Here is a 15,972-nt window from a genome sequence, read left to right as displayed (position 1 = left end):
TGTGTATACTTCATATGTACATGCTTTTGCATATGCACGGGGACAAAAAAAAGTGGGCGATACTTTTAATCGTTATTTTTAAGGAGCCAAATAAGCCTTACAAGTCTATCGTTGCGGAGTGTTAAAAATGATTATTGAATTATTATATTTTATTGCTTTTATTATTATTATTATTATTATATTAAAGATATACTCTATCATTGATATACATTAAATAAAAAATGTCTAACAGTATAATTCCAGGAATATGTGATTCATTTGTTATGGTTACGTGATTCTCCCCTTGCATGGTACTGATCTAGTGATTTCGGGAAGCATTCATGGCTTTCTCTGCAAACCTTGGCAGGACGAAGGATGCTCTGTGAACTTGATCATTGTAATATTTCATGTTCATAAGGTCCAATTCACTCTCTTGGAATACCTTTACCGGTTCCTTGAAGTTCGTTTCCTGTTAGAAATAAAAAATAAGGAATCAACGTGAGTCCACTGGCAGTCAGGTAGTCGCGAGGATGATTGTAGTATCACCCAGATAGGTGAAAGAAGTACAAACCTTATTGAGACTTCCAAGAACAAAACCAATTTGTCCAGTGGGATAGGTAGGCACCGTTGCGACGCCGTAAGATGCTACTGGAAAGGTTGACCGGCAGTGACGTAACGTTTGAGCCACGTGATCCAAATTCGCCCAGACTGTACCGGCCTGACTGCAAACTATGCCGCCTGGCTTAAGGGCTGTTTTCATTAAACTGAAATACGACTCATGGAAGAGACACTCTGCAGGTCCTGTTGAAGATTAGAATGATTAGTACATAGTCGTGATATTAATCATCGATTACGTTTACACGGTGGTCGTATTTTATTTTTTTCACTACTGATCCAACGATATTGATTAATCATAAATAATTTTAATAAGTAAAACTCTGTGACTTGTCAATTACTTTAAATCAGTATTAACGAAAGGGGAATAAGACCACCGTGTAAACATAGGCATCGGTATGCAACTCACCCACTGGGTCGCTACTGTCTGTTATGATAATGTCGAATTGTCCAGTGTGTTGCTTCATGAATTCAAATCCGTCATCCACTTTGAGTGTGACTTTAGGATGCTCTAGACCTACGCTCATGAAAGATAAGTATCTCTTGGACACGGCGAGGACGCTGGCGTCTATTTCGACCTGAGTGATTGTCTGGACCCCCGGATGCTTGACAACTTCGCGTGCCACGCCACCGTCTCCACCGCCAACAATCAGGACCTGGTAAAAGATTTTTGAATAAATATTTTAACGGCGGTTCAACTTATCACAAGCTTCATTCTCCCTGTATTTATTTTATACAACAGTCTCACAGCTTACTTGTAAGCTAAGAAAAATTTCAATGAGCTATTCAGAACGGCCGCGGCGGTTTATCTTTTTTGATATCACTGACCAATGACGATTTTCAGGTATCCCTGTACGTCCGACCTTTCGTAAGCTAGGAGAATACAGGCTGTAAGTGACTACACTGTACTTACGTTTTTAGGATCAGGATGACTGCAAAGTGGTAAGAAGGCGATCATCTCCTGGTAGGAAAACTCGTCTTTCTCCGTACACTGGATTATACCGTCCAGAACGAGGACTCTTCCGTGGGACTTACTACGGTTTGGAAAATTAAGTCAGAGGTTGCAAGGGCAACCTTTATAATGTAGTAGAAGCATAATTTACTACATGCATTTGGAAGTACTTTCTCTATATTGTTACATAGATATACGATACCACTACGGAATCGACTCACGTCTCCAGCACGAGGATATCCTGATAGGCCGACTTTTCCTGGTGGAGAATTTTCGTGACCTGGAGCGACAGCGAGATACCAGGCCAGAGATCGTTAATCTCGCTGAACCAACCTTGACCGAGCGCCTCCATGCTCACTGTCACAGTATCTGTAACCGACTGAAAGACGACACCCCGTGCCTTTCGTAATATAGTCAAACTGGAACATTTATTATGCGGTCAAACACGTTTCAACGCTCTCTTTTATTTACGTTTATGTATGTGTATATATGTATATCTCTTCTCTCTGACTCAATGAACTATTGACAAATTCGAATATAGTGCGAAATTGTTCACCAAAAAGTTGAGCGTAACAAATAAAATCTTTGGTAAAATGTGCGTGCGCGGCTTTATGCTAAATTCATAATTTGAATTACCCGCTTAAAAGAATTTCACAATGCTGCCAAACGCGTGTCAAAGTTCAAAGTATAATGTATAATATACTGCTGACTACACTCACTGCGCGCTGGACTTGTACAGCAGGCCAGCTGCACTTAATGAAAGTCGGGAGAGTACTGATGGGACAGCGTGACTACTGTCAATTATTGGAACCCTTATCGACCCCAGTGTTGCTCAGAGATAACGATGGGTTCAACAGTATAAAAGATTCGAAGGAATCCTTAACGATAATGAACTTTGACCCACTGCCCCATGACAGTGATACATGCTGTAATACCGTTATGAAAACTGCTACTCTTTTTCGACACCTTTAAGTATAAGTATCCGTTGTACTATCCTTAAGTTATTTTCTTCGTTACGACAGGCTCTCTAGTTTCCAAAAGAAATCAAGATAAAACGTCATAATCTTTGCAGACGCCGTGTTAATATATGATAGTAAAACATGCGTGATCATACCGACGAGACATCCAGTAAGCTGGTGGCCTTCATAAATATTATTTGGCTAAGTGGAATCCTTAAGGCTGTTTGCAATCGCAATAAAAAGACTTACGGAAGTTGTTATCTACAAACCGGATATGTGTGTATCAACATTTTTATTATATTCTTAATTAATATATGATGATACTTGCAAAATTATTATCAGTTTTCAAATTTTGTTCATAGATTTTATGAGCGGCTGCTTTGTTAATTTCATGGAAATGTATGTTAAAGTATATTATCTAACCGATTCTGAGTCATAATCTGTTTTTCGTATAATCGCTGCACTGAGTACAACCGAAACAAATGTAATTGATCGAGCGATTAAATGAATCACTGCGCAGAATGTGTTTTTCGTAATGTTATTCTCACTTCTATTTCAATTCGGCTGACTGGAAGATCGATATACGTTATAAGCAATGGTTTCAAATCATGCTACGAGTAGTGCAAATATGGTTGTGTAGTATGTTTTTGTAATATGTTTGAGAAAGAAGTTATGACGTTTGCAGCACGTGCAACGTGATTTGAAAGGCGCTCATAATCATAAATGGAAATGTTAGTAAGGGGTTGTTGATAAAGATAAATTTAGAGACAAAGATGGTGCTGCCATCTCTGTAATAACATGTGAAACTTCGCGATATAACCAATAGTGTAAATCATACAGATGCGCTTCATGATGGAGTCTTGAGATGGCGCCACAATGGGGTTGGCTCTTGGTAGTAAAATGGAAAAAACGTGGGGTCTTTCGCATTAGCCTGTACGGGGCTTATACATGCAAGATACTGTATCGTATCTTATGTTTTCTTTGACTTTTGATGTAATTGTCGTGTGTTAACGAGTCAATTGAATGCCTTGAACTGTATACTTTATTAAATTATCGATTCAGTTATTAAGTACTGGTATATAAGCATTTTGATAAAATGGCTATGCTTGCTGAACCTCGCCGGAAGCAGAAATGGACGCTCAATCCACGAGGGAAACAGTGGAGTGATGGTAATTAATTACTTTTATATTTGTCTGCTATTCTTATTTACTTATGGTATTCAAATAACTTTCAGATACGAATAAGTTTGGGCAAAAAATGCTTGAGAAAATGGGATGGTCCAGGGGAAAAGGTCTTGGTGCCAATGAACAGGGAATGACTGAACATGTCAAAGTCGGTTTCAAGAATGATCAGGCTGGTACATATAGAATTTTGGGATATTCAAAATTACATATATCTGTTTCAGTATTCTGATAAGAGATTTTAATATTGGCTCTAGGTATCGGATACAAGGACAATGGTGATCAATGGACTCAACATCAAATAGATTTCAATGAATTCTTATCCCAGTTACAAACAGATGGTGGACCTGAAGTAAAACCTAATAGTAAGGAGGGTGAGCTCAGTGGTAAATCATTAGAAGTTAAATCCAAGCTAAGTCGTGCTCGAGTACACTACCATAAATTTACTCGTGGAAAGGATGTTAATAAGTATAGTGCCAAAGACCTTGCTACTATATTGGGAAAGAAAGATCCAATAGCAAAGATCAGTGCTGAAAGTATAAATACACCAACAGAAATTACAGAGCCTATTGGCAGTAAAGACAATACAGGTGGAGTGCTTACTATTAAGGGTGGTAATATCAGTGACTACTTCAAGAATAAGTTGCCAATCTTTGTAAAGAAACACAATGGGGAAGTGAATGCAGAAGATAATTTTTATGATAGTGAAACAGAACAACGCGTAGGTTTTGGTTTTAATAATATAAAACAAGAAATCGAATTGTCTCAGTGTGAGGAGGAGAAAAATAAATTTGTCTTTGAAAATCCTGCTTTGGATTTCAACAGTCCTGGGAAAGAACAATCCATGCCAAAGAAAAGAAAAAGTGAATTTGTATTTGAAAATCCAGGATTAGATTTGGACTATCCTGAGAAACCAAAGAGGTCAAAATCGATTTCATTGAAAACTATAACAATCACTGATGATTCAAATACTTCTATCCATGACAAAGGTTTTGTAAATATTGCTCTAAATCTAGACACTCCTGCCGATGATACTTGCAATGGTATTGAATTTGAAGTGTCCAGAGTAGCATTTGGTGTGGACAACAATGCTTTGGACATAACTGATGAGACAAACACAAAGAAACGAGTCACATTCAATAATAAGGTGGAGTACAGTACTGATCAAGTGGAGAAGGAGAAGAAGAAGAAGAAAAAGAAGAAGGCAAAGAGGAAATTGGATAAATTCGAGGTTGAGAACGAAAATTCCAAAAAAAAAGAAAGGATTGAAAATTTGGAACAGACTCCTGATGAAACAATTGGTTTTGTGAACGAGGCCTTAGACATAGAGATCCTTAGCGAGGAAATAAATGATAATGAAGTAAATGAGCGGAAGGGTAAGAAAGCTCAAAGAAAAAAAGAAAGAAGGATGTCAAATCTAGAGACTATTCAAGAAGCTCCCGAGGAAGACCGAGAGGTCGACAACGTGAATGTTGAAATGAACCAAATTATTGTTTCTGAAAGTGAGATCATAAACGTTGAAGAGGCAGAAACGCCAAAACAGAAGAAAAAGAAGAAAAAGGACAAGGAGGAAGCCGTTGCACCCGTAATCATGCTGGTGGACAATGAACCAGGCATAGAATTTTCGAAAAAGAAGAAAAAGAAAAAAGACAAGAAACCCGAAGTGGAATCTTTTGTAGAAGAGATGCTAAAAAAAAAGAAGAAAGAACCAAAAGTGGACACAACCACAGAGGAAGGAAAGGAGAACTTGGAGAAGTTACCAGAAGACATACTGGAAGTTGATGTTAAGAAGAAAGAAAAGAAAAGTCGAAAATTTATTGGCGATGCCACAGCAGCTGATTCGATTTCTCTGGAAAATGAGGAACTTAATGAGAGTAGAAAAAATACAAAGAGGAAAAGGGAAAGTACGGAACACGTCGAGAGACCGTCGAAGAGAGATGAAACAGAAGAATTTCAAGGAGAAGTTACTAATTTGGAGTTGAAATGTAATATTCATAGCCCCTGGAATAGACACCGAAAAAACAAGAAAATCGTCAAATCTTTCTTTGCTCGTAGCCCCATTCTTCATTTCAATGGGTCAAATATAAATGAGATTAAAGGATATGGTGCCGATATCAAATGATCCCTGGCACCCATTACAAATTTAAAATATTTATTTAAGCAAAATGTCTATTTTTAGACAAAAATTAATTATCAATGCTGAACAACTATGCATAATTGTGAAATAATAAATACGAAGTTGATAAAAACAAGTATGGTAAAACTAAAATTTCTAGAAAGATATTTTTAAAAATTTCTTGTACAAAGTATATTGGTATTGTTCATTATCTTTATTATGTACTACGATGTACCTTACTCAACATATTCTTAACAAATCATGATTTAATTACATTATGTACAGAAAATTCACTATGGCAGTAATTAAGCTATGTTATCATGTACTTTAACAACTTCTTCCGAAGTTCGGATTTTTGTCACAAATTTTTCAACATGACTTCTGTCATTCTCATTTAAAGTTACTTGTATCTTGGGCACATATTCCTCATCTGCAGATAAAATTTGATAGTTCAAATTGCTTAAGACACCCTGTACTTTTTGTAAAAGCACAGGATCGCATGTAAACTGATAATATTTCTTATCTTCATTTTCAACTTCCTGAACATCTTCAGCTCCAGCTTGAATAGCATGTTCAGTAGCAGTATCAATATCATTAAGTAAGTTAGTGATAACAATACCTTTATGATCAAAATTATTTTTTGCTGTGTGATCAGCTAAAGACATCCTGAAAGTAGAATAACAAGACAGAGTATAATATTAAAATAACACAGATCAACAATAAAATTTCAAAATTCCAAAACATACTTAAATTTCTTAATATAAACATTCATATCATTTTTTGCACGACTGATATTATCTGTGAGAAGTTCTATTATAACTATAGAACCAGCAGGCCCACGTATATCCACTGTACTCGATTGAGTATTTTGTTTAGCCATCTCCTGTTTTTTTAAAAAATTATTTATCGAAGACAATGGCATATTCGACTTTTTTGCCTGCTCTATTATTTGCAAAAGCTTTAGATTTTTCTCAGGATCTGCAATACCTCCACTTTCTGCAAAATAAATCACGATTAGATGAAAGACCTAACCATTAAGTTTTAGCAAAATTAACATTCAATATAAGATGCATTTGTGTTATCCATTGAGTATTCTTCTTACGATATTACATTATTAGACAATGCAACACATAATAATATTAACCTGCAATAGCAATTTTCATTCTTCTTGTATACTGTAAGTATAACGACGACTTTTCAGCATCTTTCTGACCCTTTATGTGTTTTATATTCGCCCATTTACTATGACCAGCGAATCTCTTACTTTCTTGCCATAGAACCCGACTTGTTCTTTTATAAATTAATGTATTAAGCACTTTATTCATTCTCAATTGTTCTTAATCTGCACCACACTCCACTTGATGTAACCAACACACCGTATTCCCTAACCTTAAAATGTGTCTCCACTCATGGTGTAAAGAAGTAAGGTGAGACCATGCGCATACAAAGTGGTCTCACCAATCAGAAGCGAGTGGGCAGGGTGACGTCACTACGCGTGGTAAATTGAAATGCTTAAGAAGCCAGCATTTAAATTAACTGCGATCATAAACAAAATTAAAGTAATTAAACTTCACTTGCTTGTCAATAACAGTTTGTTATAAATTATTTAGAGTTATTTTTTCATCGCAATAATAAATTACAAATAATTCATTGTAAATGTGCTATTTATATCTTGTAAGCATACTCGTAATTGGCCTGCCTTCCGCTGCCTCGGCCACGTAGCCGCTCTCGCGGTCCTTCCAGGGGTGCTGTTCTCGTGGCAGGTCCACGTTGATGTCCTCGTTGCTGGTGTTGTTGGGTGGTCCTCGAGCCAGTGCCCTACGGGGGGAAAGGGGAATGGTGGCAGAGAGGGAGGGGTGGAGGGAAGGGATCTTAACGCTAAATACAACGAACCTAAAAGAAACTAAATAAACGCAATTACTTATACTTAACGATGAAACGCAATACTCGAGGCCGATGGGACCTCGAGCCAGGAAGCGGAGGGGAGCCTGCAGTAACATTCTTGTTACAATATATATCTATCTTTGTAACCCATACTACACAAGTTGACGATCACACATGCATTGTATTAGAATTTCGCTATGTTAGTAGATTAACATACTCTCTCCTACATCTTACTGTAACGGCTACATGTATTCTAACCTATTGTTTTATTATATTTAGTTAAACTATACCTTCTTCTCTTAATTTCGAGATCTGAACCTATGAGCTCCTAAATCCAGATAAACCCTTTACCAGTAGCTTCAACCAAACTCCCGTAGAACGAGTGAGTTTTCCAAATCAATATATTTAGTACCTGTCTGTGATCCTCATCTTAACTATCGACCAAGGGACATAAACGCAAATAGGCGTGCTTTAGCACCTTAAAGTGGCAAGAACCCAATACCTTCTACGTGATCTTTGATCTCAACACCTATGCTAGCTCCCTGATGCTCCCGCATACGGTCGCTCACGCATAGGACGTAACAACGTCACTACGCGTGGTAAATTGAAATGCTTAAGAAGCAAACATTTAAATTAACTGCGATCATAAACAAAATTAAAGTAATTAAACTTCACTTGCTTGTCAATAACAGTTTGTTATAAATTATTTAGAGTTTTTTTTTTTCATCGCAATAATAAATTACAAATAATTCATTGTAAATGTGCTATTTATATGTTGTAAGCATACTCGTAATTGGATTTTAATAACAGAACGTGCTTAATTTCTTAATTTACTTTGAATACGCTCATACATAGTTGAATTGAAAGCAATAAAAGTAGATAAACTTTAATAAATAAACACAAACCATAAATTAATAATTATTTGTACACAGTAGGGAAGGATAAGCTAATAATCATATGTAACTTCATATATAACTTCCGAATATAAGTTATTATGATGTAGGCGTGGCCGAGCGAACTAGTATTTTGTTTCTAACGCGGAAGGCCCAGACTTTAATAAATAAACACAAACCATAAATTAATAATTATTTGTACACAGTTGGGAAGGATAAGTTAATATCCTTTTTATTACTAATCATATGTAACTTCATATATAACTTCCGAATGTAAATTATTATGATGTAGGCGTTGCCGAGCGAACTAGTATTTTGTAGGAACTGCATCGTCTTTTAGTTTTCGAGTTGTTTTTGGTGAATAGTTTAACATCACTTGTATAAGAGGCTTCTTGTAACTATTCATATCAAAGTGTGCGGAGCAAACTCTAGCTAAATAGTCAAACATTTTTTTTATTACTTATTTATACAAAATAATACTTTAAAATTAATTATTAACTCAATTTAAATTAATAAATTTAAATGTAAATTTGTTGTGAATTACTCAAAATTTTGACAACAAAAATAATATATTTCTTTTTTTTTTTTTTGTGAAACTGAGTGGAAAAGTCTTCTTTTTTTTTATAAGAATATGCTATTTTTTTAATTTTATATATTTTGAACCAGCATTATTAAAAAGTATGTTTTAATTTTTCAATTCTAAATAAGGTATTACATTTTTTTATCAAGAACTAAACTGTTGTTTTTACATCTATTACTTGAAACCAAATTATTTTATCTTAATAGAACAGAACAGTTATACAGAGAAAAGATATAATAAAATTAGACCAATTCAAGTATTTTAAAATTTGTTATTTAGTAACATTACAATTATCATACGCAACATTAGTTAGTTTTTGCAATTTCTTTTGATTTATTCTCTTATTTTTTAATTTAAGATTTTTATTTAAATATCGTAGTCGCACGTAATCCTCGTTCTCACAATGCAAGATAAAACTTCTTTGGGTAATTTAATACTATTTTCATACTCTTGTACTTTCGTAATTAATTTATTAAAAATTAAACTCTCTTTTGATAAGCCATCTCCATGCATGTCTAGAAAAAGTTTATTTACGACTTTAACGACATGAAGAAGATTTTCAGATGGAATTATTAAATGTCCTTTGGACAAATAATTAATCCAGTTGTCAGACTTTTCTTTGAGAGATGACTGGCCCGTCTGTGAGCCAAGATTAGAATGTTTTGTTCTAAAACGATGTGCTACATAGTCAGCTATGTATTGTAAGGCTTCTTCTTCTACTTCTCTTACATTATAATCATAATTATTAATGTCACAGTGAAAATCACTAGTAGTATTATCAGTCTCTTTTTTATTGTGAAAACAATCTTGCAATACAGAATCTGCGAAAAAATAATAAAACTAATGAACATTTTTAAATAAGTCGTTTTATAGATGCAATTAAAATAACTTTGATCGCGATTGAAAATAAAGTAAATGTGGCATGTGTTTTTTTGTTTCAACTAGTGTTACATGCGCGATTATTCTCTGAACTTGATTAAGCTAGAAATTTCTGTCAAAAAAATAAAAAAAAAACGAAAAATAGCAATAGCCAAAAAATGTCACTCGAACTAAGCACAAAACTGATGATAAACAATCGCGAATCGCGACTGTTGTTTATTTACTCATTTTATCATGTGATCTCTCTCGACTAATGCGATGATTGGCTTCAACCTGTTGCTCATCATCTTTTTAATAAAGGAAAACTATTCAACAACTTTTATAAAATAGATTTTTATCCATTAAAATTCTAATAAACAATAATTTCACTATAATATTTATAAATATAATTTAAGCTCAGTATAATTAAAATATTTTTTTCGTTTTTCATAATATCCCGTTTAAAAGTGAACTACAAAGAATCAAAATGTATATGATAATTGGATAAGTATATTAAAGATATAACGAGTAGCTCTTTAAGAAATTAATCCATAAATGATATTGTGTAAATTGTTTATGTGAACTTTATTAACATTTTTGTTGACAATACATAATTGTACATATGTAGAAATGGATTTAAAAAAATGTAATATACTTTGAGCTACCAATAATAGCATATAAACAAATGAAATAAGTCTTATTTTATTTTCTATCGTATAAAAAAAAAAAAAATGAAATAATGTTGAAACTTTGAATGTCACATACTACTACCTTAAAAACTTTAAAAAATGTACAATTTTACAACTATAATTAATTAATGTCGTTCAATTAAAAAGTTTTACAACTACGATAGAATTCAAAGTTTTGTTGCGGCCTATACCTGACGATGAAGTTGTAGCTAAATCAACCAAGCGTTGTGCTTGGTCTAACTTTATTATAAGTTATAACCTTCTTCCGGTTAAATTAAGGTGCCACATGGGTGTCAAGTTGGCACTGCACTTTCTTAAAAATATTTCAACCATAGGCTTTTTCAATAGTTCTTGAGAAGTTCTATAGTTCTCGGTCTCGTTCTAAGGGTTGTTTGGTAACCAGCGGTGAATAGCGGAGAACCTCTGCCCGCCAAGCTACACGTTGGTGTTCACCTTTAGCTCGGCTACGACGGGATTCGCATTGTCGACGGAGGCGATGAACACAGAATCCTATTTCCAGACTTGCTGTTACGTTTTAGCGCCATGATTTTGGTATCGCCTATAACCGTAGCGTTGTGCATCTCCCTACTCATCTCTGCAGACACCATAAAAAAGAGAATCTATACCAGTAACATTTGCTCTCCTTTTTATGGCATGCACAGAAAAGAGGTAATATATTTCGTTCTATTATAATATGTATGTTATGTATAAGTGGCAGCAGTATTAACCCTTTGAGGCATACAGTTTTCTGCTGGCTGATTTCTCTCGGAAATTGCTACTCGGGGGGTTTTGGGATCGCTAATTACAAATTCATCATCAGAACTTGAGGATTTCATAATTGTACACAGGATCATGCAATCCATCGCATGGGGTGAATAAAAACTTTTGTGAATTTCATCGGTCAATCTGAAATGTATTTCTCGAGGTTCGTAGTATATTTGCATGCGCCGTATCGGGGCGCCATCTAGGAATTTTGCAAATCTGGCCTGGAACTCGTAATCAGCCACTACAAAAACACCCAAGTGACAAGTTTCATACTAATCCGACAATAATCAGCAACGTCAGAGCCATGGAATACAGGTGGTATATACGTATGTACCACTATGACCCAAAGAGTTACCAAGCGATATACACATTAGAATAATATTTATAAAGAAAGGTTCACTTCATTACTAAATAAATTATTTTCCACCAACTCCCAATATATTTATTTCGACGAGAAAAAAATTAATATACATTATATACAACACAGATTGATCCTTCCCAATTAAAGTACTCACTTACAAATATATATATATTAATACCACACTAATGAATGTTCGTACAAACTTCTTATATGAAATTCAATATAATTAATAATAATGAACATAAATATTACTTAAGCTTAAACATCTACATTTGGCTGTATCAGTCATCGACAGCTGTACGCTATAACTTTCTATATTATAAAATCGAGAGCAAAAGAGATATAAAAAAAGGTAAAAATAGAATTAATTTTTAAGCAGCAAGAAAGATAAAGTAATTCGCTTATCGTGTATTAATAGAACGAAAAATTGAAACAGAAAAAGCTAATCACCAATATTTACACCCTACAGAGTCAAATCTATTGTGCATTATCGCATATCTACATATATAATATTTTACATAACTTAAACGATATATCTACTCGCGTTTACTACTCGCTTAATTAATTGAATAACTTTAATTTAATTATAAAAAAATAATCAATCAGCGTACTCTTCCTGCAGCATATAAGTGTCCTCAGTTTTATATTATTATACTCGCGCTCTGTTGTTTGCACTTTCACTGATATACATGCAATATGATAGATAGGCGGGACCATGCATTCTTTAATAAACGAATTAATATATATATATATATATATATATATATATATATATATTAATTATAATTCCCGCTAAAGCTAATAAATGTCAATCTAAAGAGCACACACGAAAATTAAGTTATGAAGACTTTTTAAGAGATTGTTTCCCCCGTGTATAATATAAACGACGTCCATAGCGACATCACGAGTGAATACTCCCGTTTATTAGTATAATTTCATTACCATTAATTGTAACGTCAATTAATGAGATTTCTTCTTCCTTCCACAAGGCGCCCCCCCCCCAACGTCCACCGTCCCTCTTACTATCTAACTATACATTATTTTAGTCTCCACTTTCTGGTATTATTATAATAATATATTTAATATTATTTCTCTTCAATATAAGTTCTCACCCCTTTCTATGTTGGGACGATCGACAATCCACATATGTGACTGTCTCGCCATTTACGACGCGAACGTAACGAGAACAGGCTCTGACGAAAAGTGCAGGCTGTCGTTGATCTGTAAAAGAAAAAGAAATTTTTAAAAACTTCATCCTGCGTGCCATTCGGTCATTCCGTTAGTTGACGTGCGCGTGATGCTTCGTGCGCATGCGCAGCGAACCATTATGCATGACAAACGCGAAAGCAATACAATTTTCAATGCATTTTTGGGAGCAAGAGAGATACAGAGAACTGTTCTATCTCGATTTAAGGAAGTGCACACACATGGGATGTGAGTTGAGTGAGGTTCCAAAGAATTATATTCAGGCAAAAAGAAAAGTCGTTTTAAATCAGTTAGTACTGTTAGGCCACACACTCACATGCCTTGTCATCCGCATCGTCTTCTGCTGTGTGACAGGAGGGTTGCTGTATGTACTCTGCTGGTTTTAATGGTCGGCCATCTTGATCTTCTATTTGAACAACTATGCCGTGATTGTTGCCATTTCCATGACCGTTTCTTTGTCTTAATTGCCAGAATCGAAGACTCTGTCGTACGTCGAGAGCTAGATGACTTCCTTCTGAGGTTAACGGCGTGACCACGGAATCTATTAGGCGTTTTTTCGCTGACATTTCATAGAAATAAAAGACATCGAGGTTAGTTAAATGTTGTCACGTGATCGACGACTACAAAGAATGACGCCTTGCACATTTAACCTACTTATTACTTACAGCGATGCTTCTTCAAGGATTTCGTATAGAAGTAAATAGATATCCTGATCTTTTTCTCGTCTTCTTCATCCTCGTCGGTAGTACCCACATTTCCTGTGATCACCGTTAGATTGTCTTGCGGAAGTTTGAACAGTCGCAACTTCGCAGCGACCACGTGCTCAGTGGAAGTCAAGTTCAGCTGGAAATGCATGTTCATCAGGAATGGATCAGCCCACGCTTCCGGATCCGTGTTTCTTGGAATCTGGCCTATAATAAAATAATATACAATAAAAATTCTTTTCTTCATTATATTAACCCTAGAAGAGATACGTGACATGGAAGAGAGTATCCGCTCTAGGATTAATTATACAATTTTAAACAAACTTACAAGATGGCGAAAACATGGTTAGTCGTTCACGTTGGACTTGATTGAGACTCGTGCTCAAATTGAATCTTCCAGTAAGCGCCAGTACTCTCAATTTTATGTCCTCGATAGCTTTTTGGCCTTGACTAAACTCACATAAAAAAAGAGAAAGAAAAAGAAACAATTAATAATAGAAATCACTTGATCGTATCCATTAATATAATAAAATCACTCAAAACACTCGCATGCTTCAATCTTATGAATTTCAACGACTATTAAGGAAACTTAGTCACACAACCGTCATACGAGATTACAAGCCCATAAGTCGTATGACAATAATTCAAATTTATATGTAAAACAATATTCCTGTCCGTCATAGCTTCTCGTGGATCCACCACGGCGACAAAGTAACAACGAAAAGTGGCGGGAATTTCAAAACTCAACAATATAATCCTCCCGAAAATTCATGACATAATTCGAATAACATAGCTATACGCGAAGAGAATTTTTCTTTAATTTTTTTAGGAAATTCACGATAAAATTTACCGTAGAAACTATTAACTGTGAGACATTACTTATTACTTATAACATATGATATTTTGAGTGGTTACAAATAAATTGTGCGACTCGCAATGTTACAATGTTTTTTGTGGTTGACTTCAAAGTTTCGAAAAGTAGTGCACTCCACGGTAAAATTGAATCTAACGTACGAGATAACTCGACTGTTTTAGATGACTTTAAATTCGACAAGGTAAAAGCTATACTTTTACACTACATATTTTCAAGGTTCAAAAATTTTACCGTACACTTCAGTAAAAGCTGACGTATCATGCTTACTTTTTAGTATGTTTTCGTGAATTGTTCTTAAATATATAGATAACATATTATGAAATGCCATGGTGTCCTATGGTTACTGTGAGTTTCACGGTAATTTTTAATTAAAAATTCTCTTCGTGTAGCAACCGTAATGTCTTTATACCGTATCGGTATTAACGAAGATATCGGCCCAACCATGGTCAGTGACCTACAAGCGTTCCTGTCTCGAATCGAATGTCTGCATGGCATTTATTACGATCTAGACGCCGGCTAGACAGCCAGTAGAAACGTCAGCATGTCTGGCGACAGGCCGACCAACAACGACGACTTTCTGTCTTGTAATCTTAAGGCCAGTCGTCGCCGTTCGCTTCGAATCCTTAATTATCCAGATTAGTTCATCTTGACAAATCCCATTCTCCGTTATCCTCAATCTCTATGCATATAAATAATATATTCGCACCGAACTGTATCTCTTTCCTCTCTCTCTCTCCCTCTCTCATTGCCCCTCTCTCCCATTCTAAAACCGCTTGCATATGTATATCCGAAACTTTAAGCGCGCAACACAATTATGCAGACAGCATACCCCTTACGTTAACGATATTTTATACGTAACTAGCGCTACAAAAACAGAGCCTGATATTTCTGAAAATGTCAATAGGAAGTGGATTCTATTTTTATATAAAGATCTATGCATTTTAAATTCAAAAATCAAATTGATCGATGGTCGTCCACTAAATTTTTTTTTTATTAATCATTAACATTGAAATAAATCGGTCCATCAATATTGCATCTTACACCCGCCGAGAATAACTATAATCCCGTGTCTATTTGCCAACTCTTTCAAGTTCTCTTTTTCCTTTCGACCTCCAACCCCTCAACACTGTTTCACGTGAATGTCAATCGGATTATCTTGAACCCAGGATTCCAAGCATGTGCATTTATCTAGGCGCGGTACTCGTCACGCATCGTTCGTACGTCTGGTAGATCTACGTGCTCTGTCTGTATGCCGTCTGGAAAAGAAAGTCGTCCCGGTTGTCTACCGTCCTGACAATCAAAGGATCGAGTTGCGAGTTAGACGGAATAAGAGAGAGAGAGAGAGGGGGGGGGGGG

At 35.2% G+C, this 15,972-nt stretch overlaps 4 protein-coding genes across 12 annotated transcripts in view; 1 reads left to right on the top strand and 3 right to left on the bottom strand.

Annotated features, from left to right (window-relative positions):
• Positions 1-41: 41 nt before the first annotated feature.
• On the bottom strand, positions 42-2,723 carry LOC107268939 (spermidine synthase). Of its 6 annotated transcripts, none has more exons than XM_015742231.2 (6): positions 2,183-2,723; positions 1,768-1,965; positions 1,508-1,628; positions 1,004-1,250; positions 551-780; positions 42-448 (listed from the first exon to the last, which is right to left on the bottom strand). In XM_015742231.2, exons 2-6 carry the CDS (start codon positions 1,896-1,898, stop codon positions 299-301), a joined length of 879 nt encoding a protein of 292 aa, XP_015597717.1. In that variant the 5' UTR covers positions 1,899-1,965; positions 2,183-2,723; the 3' UTR covers positions 42-298. The 6 variants fall into 6 exon arrangements, with proteins under 6 accessions (XP_015597717.1, XP_015597718.1, XP_015597719.1 ...); XM_015742232.2 differs by having other exon boundaries at positions 1,768-1,925; XM_015742233.2 differs by having other exon boundaries at positions 2,266-2,723.
• Positions 2,724-3,305: 582 nt separating this feature from the next.
• Positions 3,306-5,938, top strand: LOC107268938 (myosin-2 heavy chain). Its single transcript, XM_015742229.2, has 3 exons — positions 3,306-3,674; positions 3,740-3,862; positions 3,944-5,938. The coding sequence occupies exons 1-3, from the start codon at positions 3,602-3,604 to the stop codon at positions 5,806-5,808; spliced, it is 2,061 nt and encodes a 686-aa protein (XP_015597715.1). The 5' UTR covers positions 3,306-3,601; the 3' UTR covers positions 5,809-5,938.
• Positions 5,939-5,997: 59 nt separating this feature from the next.
• LOC107268935 (translational activator of cytochrome c oxidase 1) lies at positions 5,998-7,329 on the bottom strand. Its single transcript, XM_015742223.2, has 3 exons — positions 6,947-7,329; positions 6,549-6,798; positions 5,998-6,468 (listed from the first exon to the last, which is right to left on the bottom strand). Exons 1-3 carry the CDS (start codon positions 7,125-7,127, stop codon positions 6,108-6,110), a joined length of 792 nt encoding a protein of 263 aa, XP_015597709.1. The 5' UTR covers positions 7,128-7,329; the 3' UTR covers positions 5,998-6,107.
• Positions 7,330-11,887: 4,558 nt separating this feature from the next.
• The window catches only part of LOC107268957, an 8,775-nt gene continuing 4,690 nt past the window's right edge, over positions 11,888-15,972 (bottom strand). For 3 of the 4 annotated variants that reach the window (XM_015742281.2, XM_025086147.1, XM_025086148.1), the window contains 4 exons: positions 14,071-14,192; positions 13,704-13,949; positions 13,355-13,597; positions 11,888-13,053 (listed from right to left, as the gene is read on the bottom strand). In XM_015742281.2, coding sequence (XP_015597767.1) covers positions 12,941-13,053; positions 13,355-13,597; positions 13,704-13,949; positions 14,071-14,192 — 724 coding nt within the window. In that variant the 3' untranslated portion in view covers positions 11,888-12,940. The remainder of the gene's footprint in view (positions 13,054-13,354; positions 13,598-13,703; positions 13,950-14,070; positions 14,193-15,972) is intronic. The other variant, XM_025086149.1, reaches the window with a different exon arrangement.

The sequence above is a fragment of the Cephus cinctus genome, unplaced genomic scaffold (assembly GCF_000341935.2).
Source record: "Cephus cinctus unplaced genomic scaffold, Ccin1 Ccin1_scaffold0596, whole genome shotgun sequence".
Lineage (NCBI taxonomy): Eukaryota > Metazoa > Arthropoda > Insecta > Hymenoptera > Cephidae > Cephus > Cephus cinctus.
Note: the sequence above shows the minus strand (reverse complement) of the source record. Positions and strands in the feature narration are given on the sequence as shown.

Coding starts and splice junctions, on each gene's coding strand:
- LOC107268938 (XM_015742229.2), top strand. CDS start 3,602: ATGGCTATGCTTGCTGAACCTCGCCGGAAGCAGAAATGGACGCTCAAT. Junction 3,675..3,739: donor AGGGAAACAGTGGAGTGATG/GTAATTAATTAC, acceptor AATAACTTTCAG/ATACGAATAAGTTTGGGCAA. Junction 3,863..3,943: donor TTTCAAGAATGATCAGGCTG/GTACATATAGAA, acceptor TATTGGCTCTAG/GTATCGGATACAAGGACAAT.
- LOC107268935 (XM_015742223.2), bottom strand. CDS start 7,127: ATGAATAAAGTGCTTAATACATTAATTTATAAAAGAACAAGTCGGGTT. Junction 6,799..6,946: donor AATGAAAATTGCTATTGCAG/GTTAATATTATT, acceptor TTTATTTTGCAG/AAAGTGGAGGTATTGCAGAT. Junction 6,469..6,548: donor GTTTATATTAAGAAATTTAA/GTATGTTTTGGA, acceptor TTCTACTTTCAG/GATGTCTTTAGCTGATCACA.
- LOC107268939 (XM_015742231.2), bottom strand. CDS start 1,898: ATGGAGGCGCTCGGTCAAGGTTGGTTCAGCGAGATTAACGATCTCTGG. Junction 1,629..1,767: donor GATATCCTCGTGCTGGAGAC/GTGAGTCGATTC, acceptor TCCAAACCGTAG/TAAGTCCCACGGAAGAGTCC. Junction 1,251..1,507: donor GTCATCCTGATCCTAAAAAC/GTAAGTACAGTG, acceptor ATCTTTTACCAG/GTCCTGATTGTTGGCGGTGG.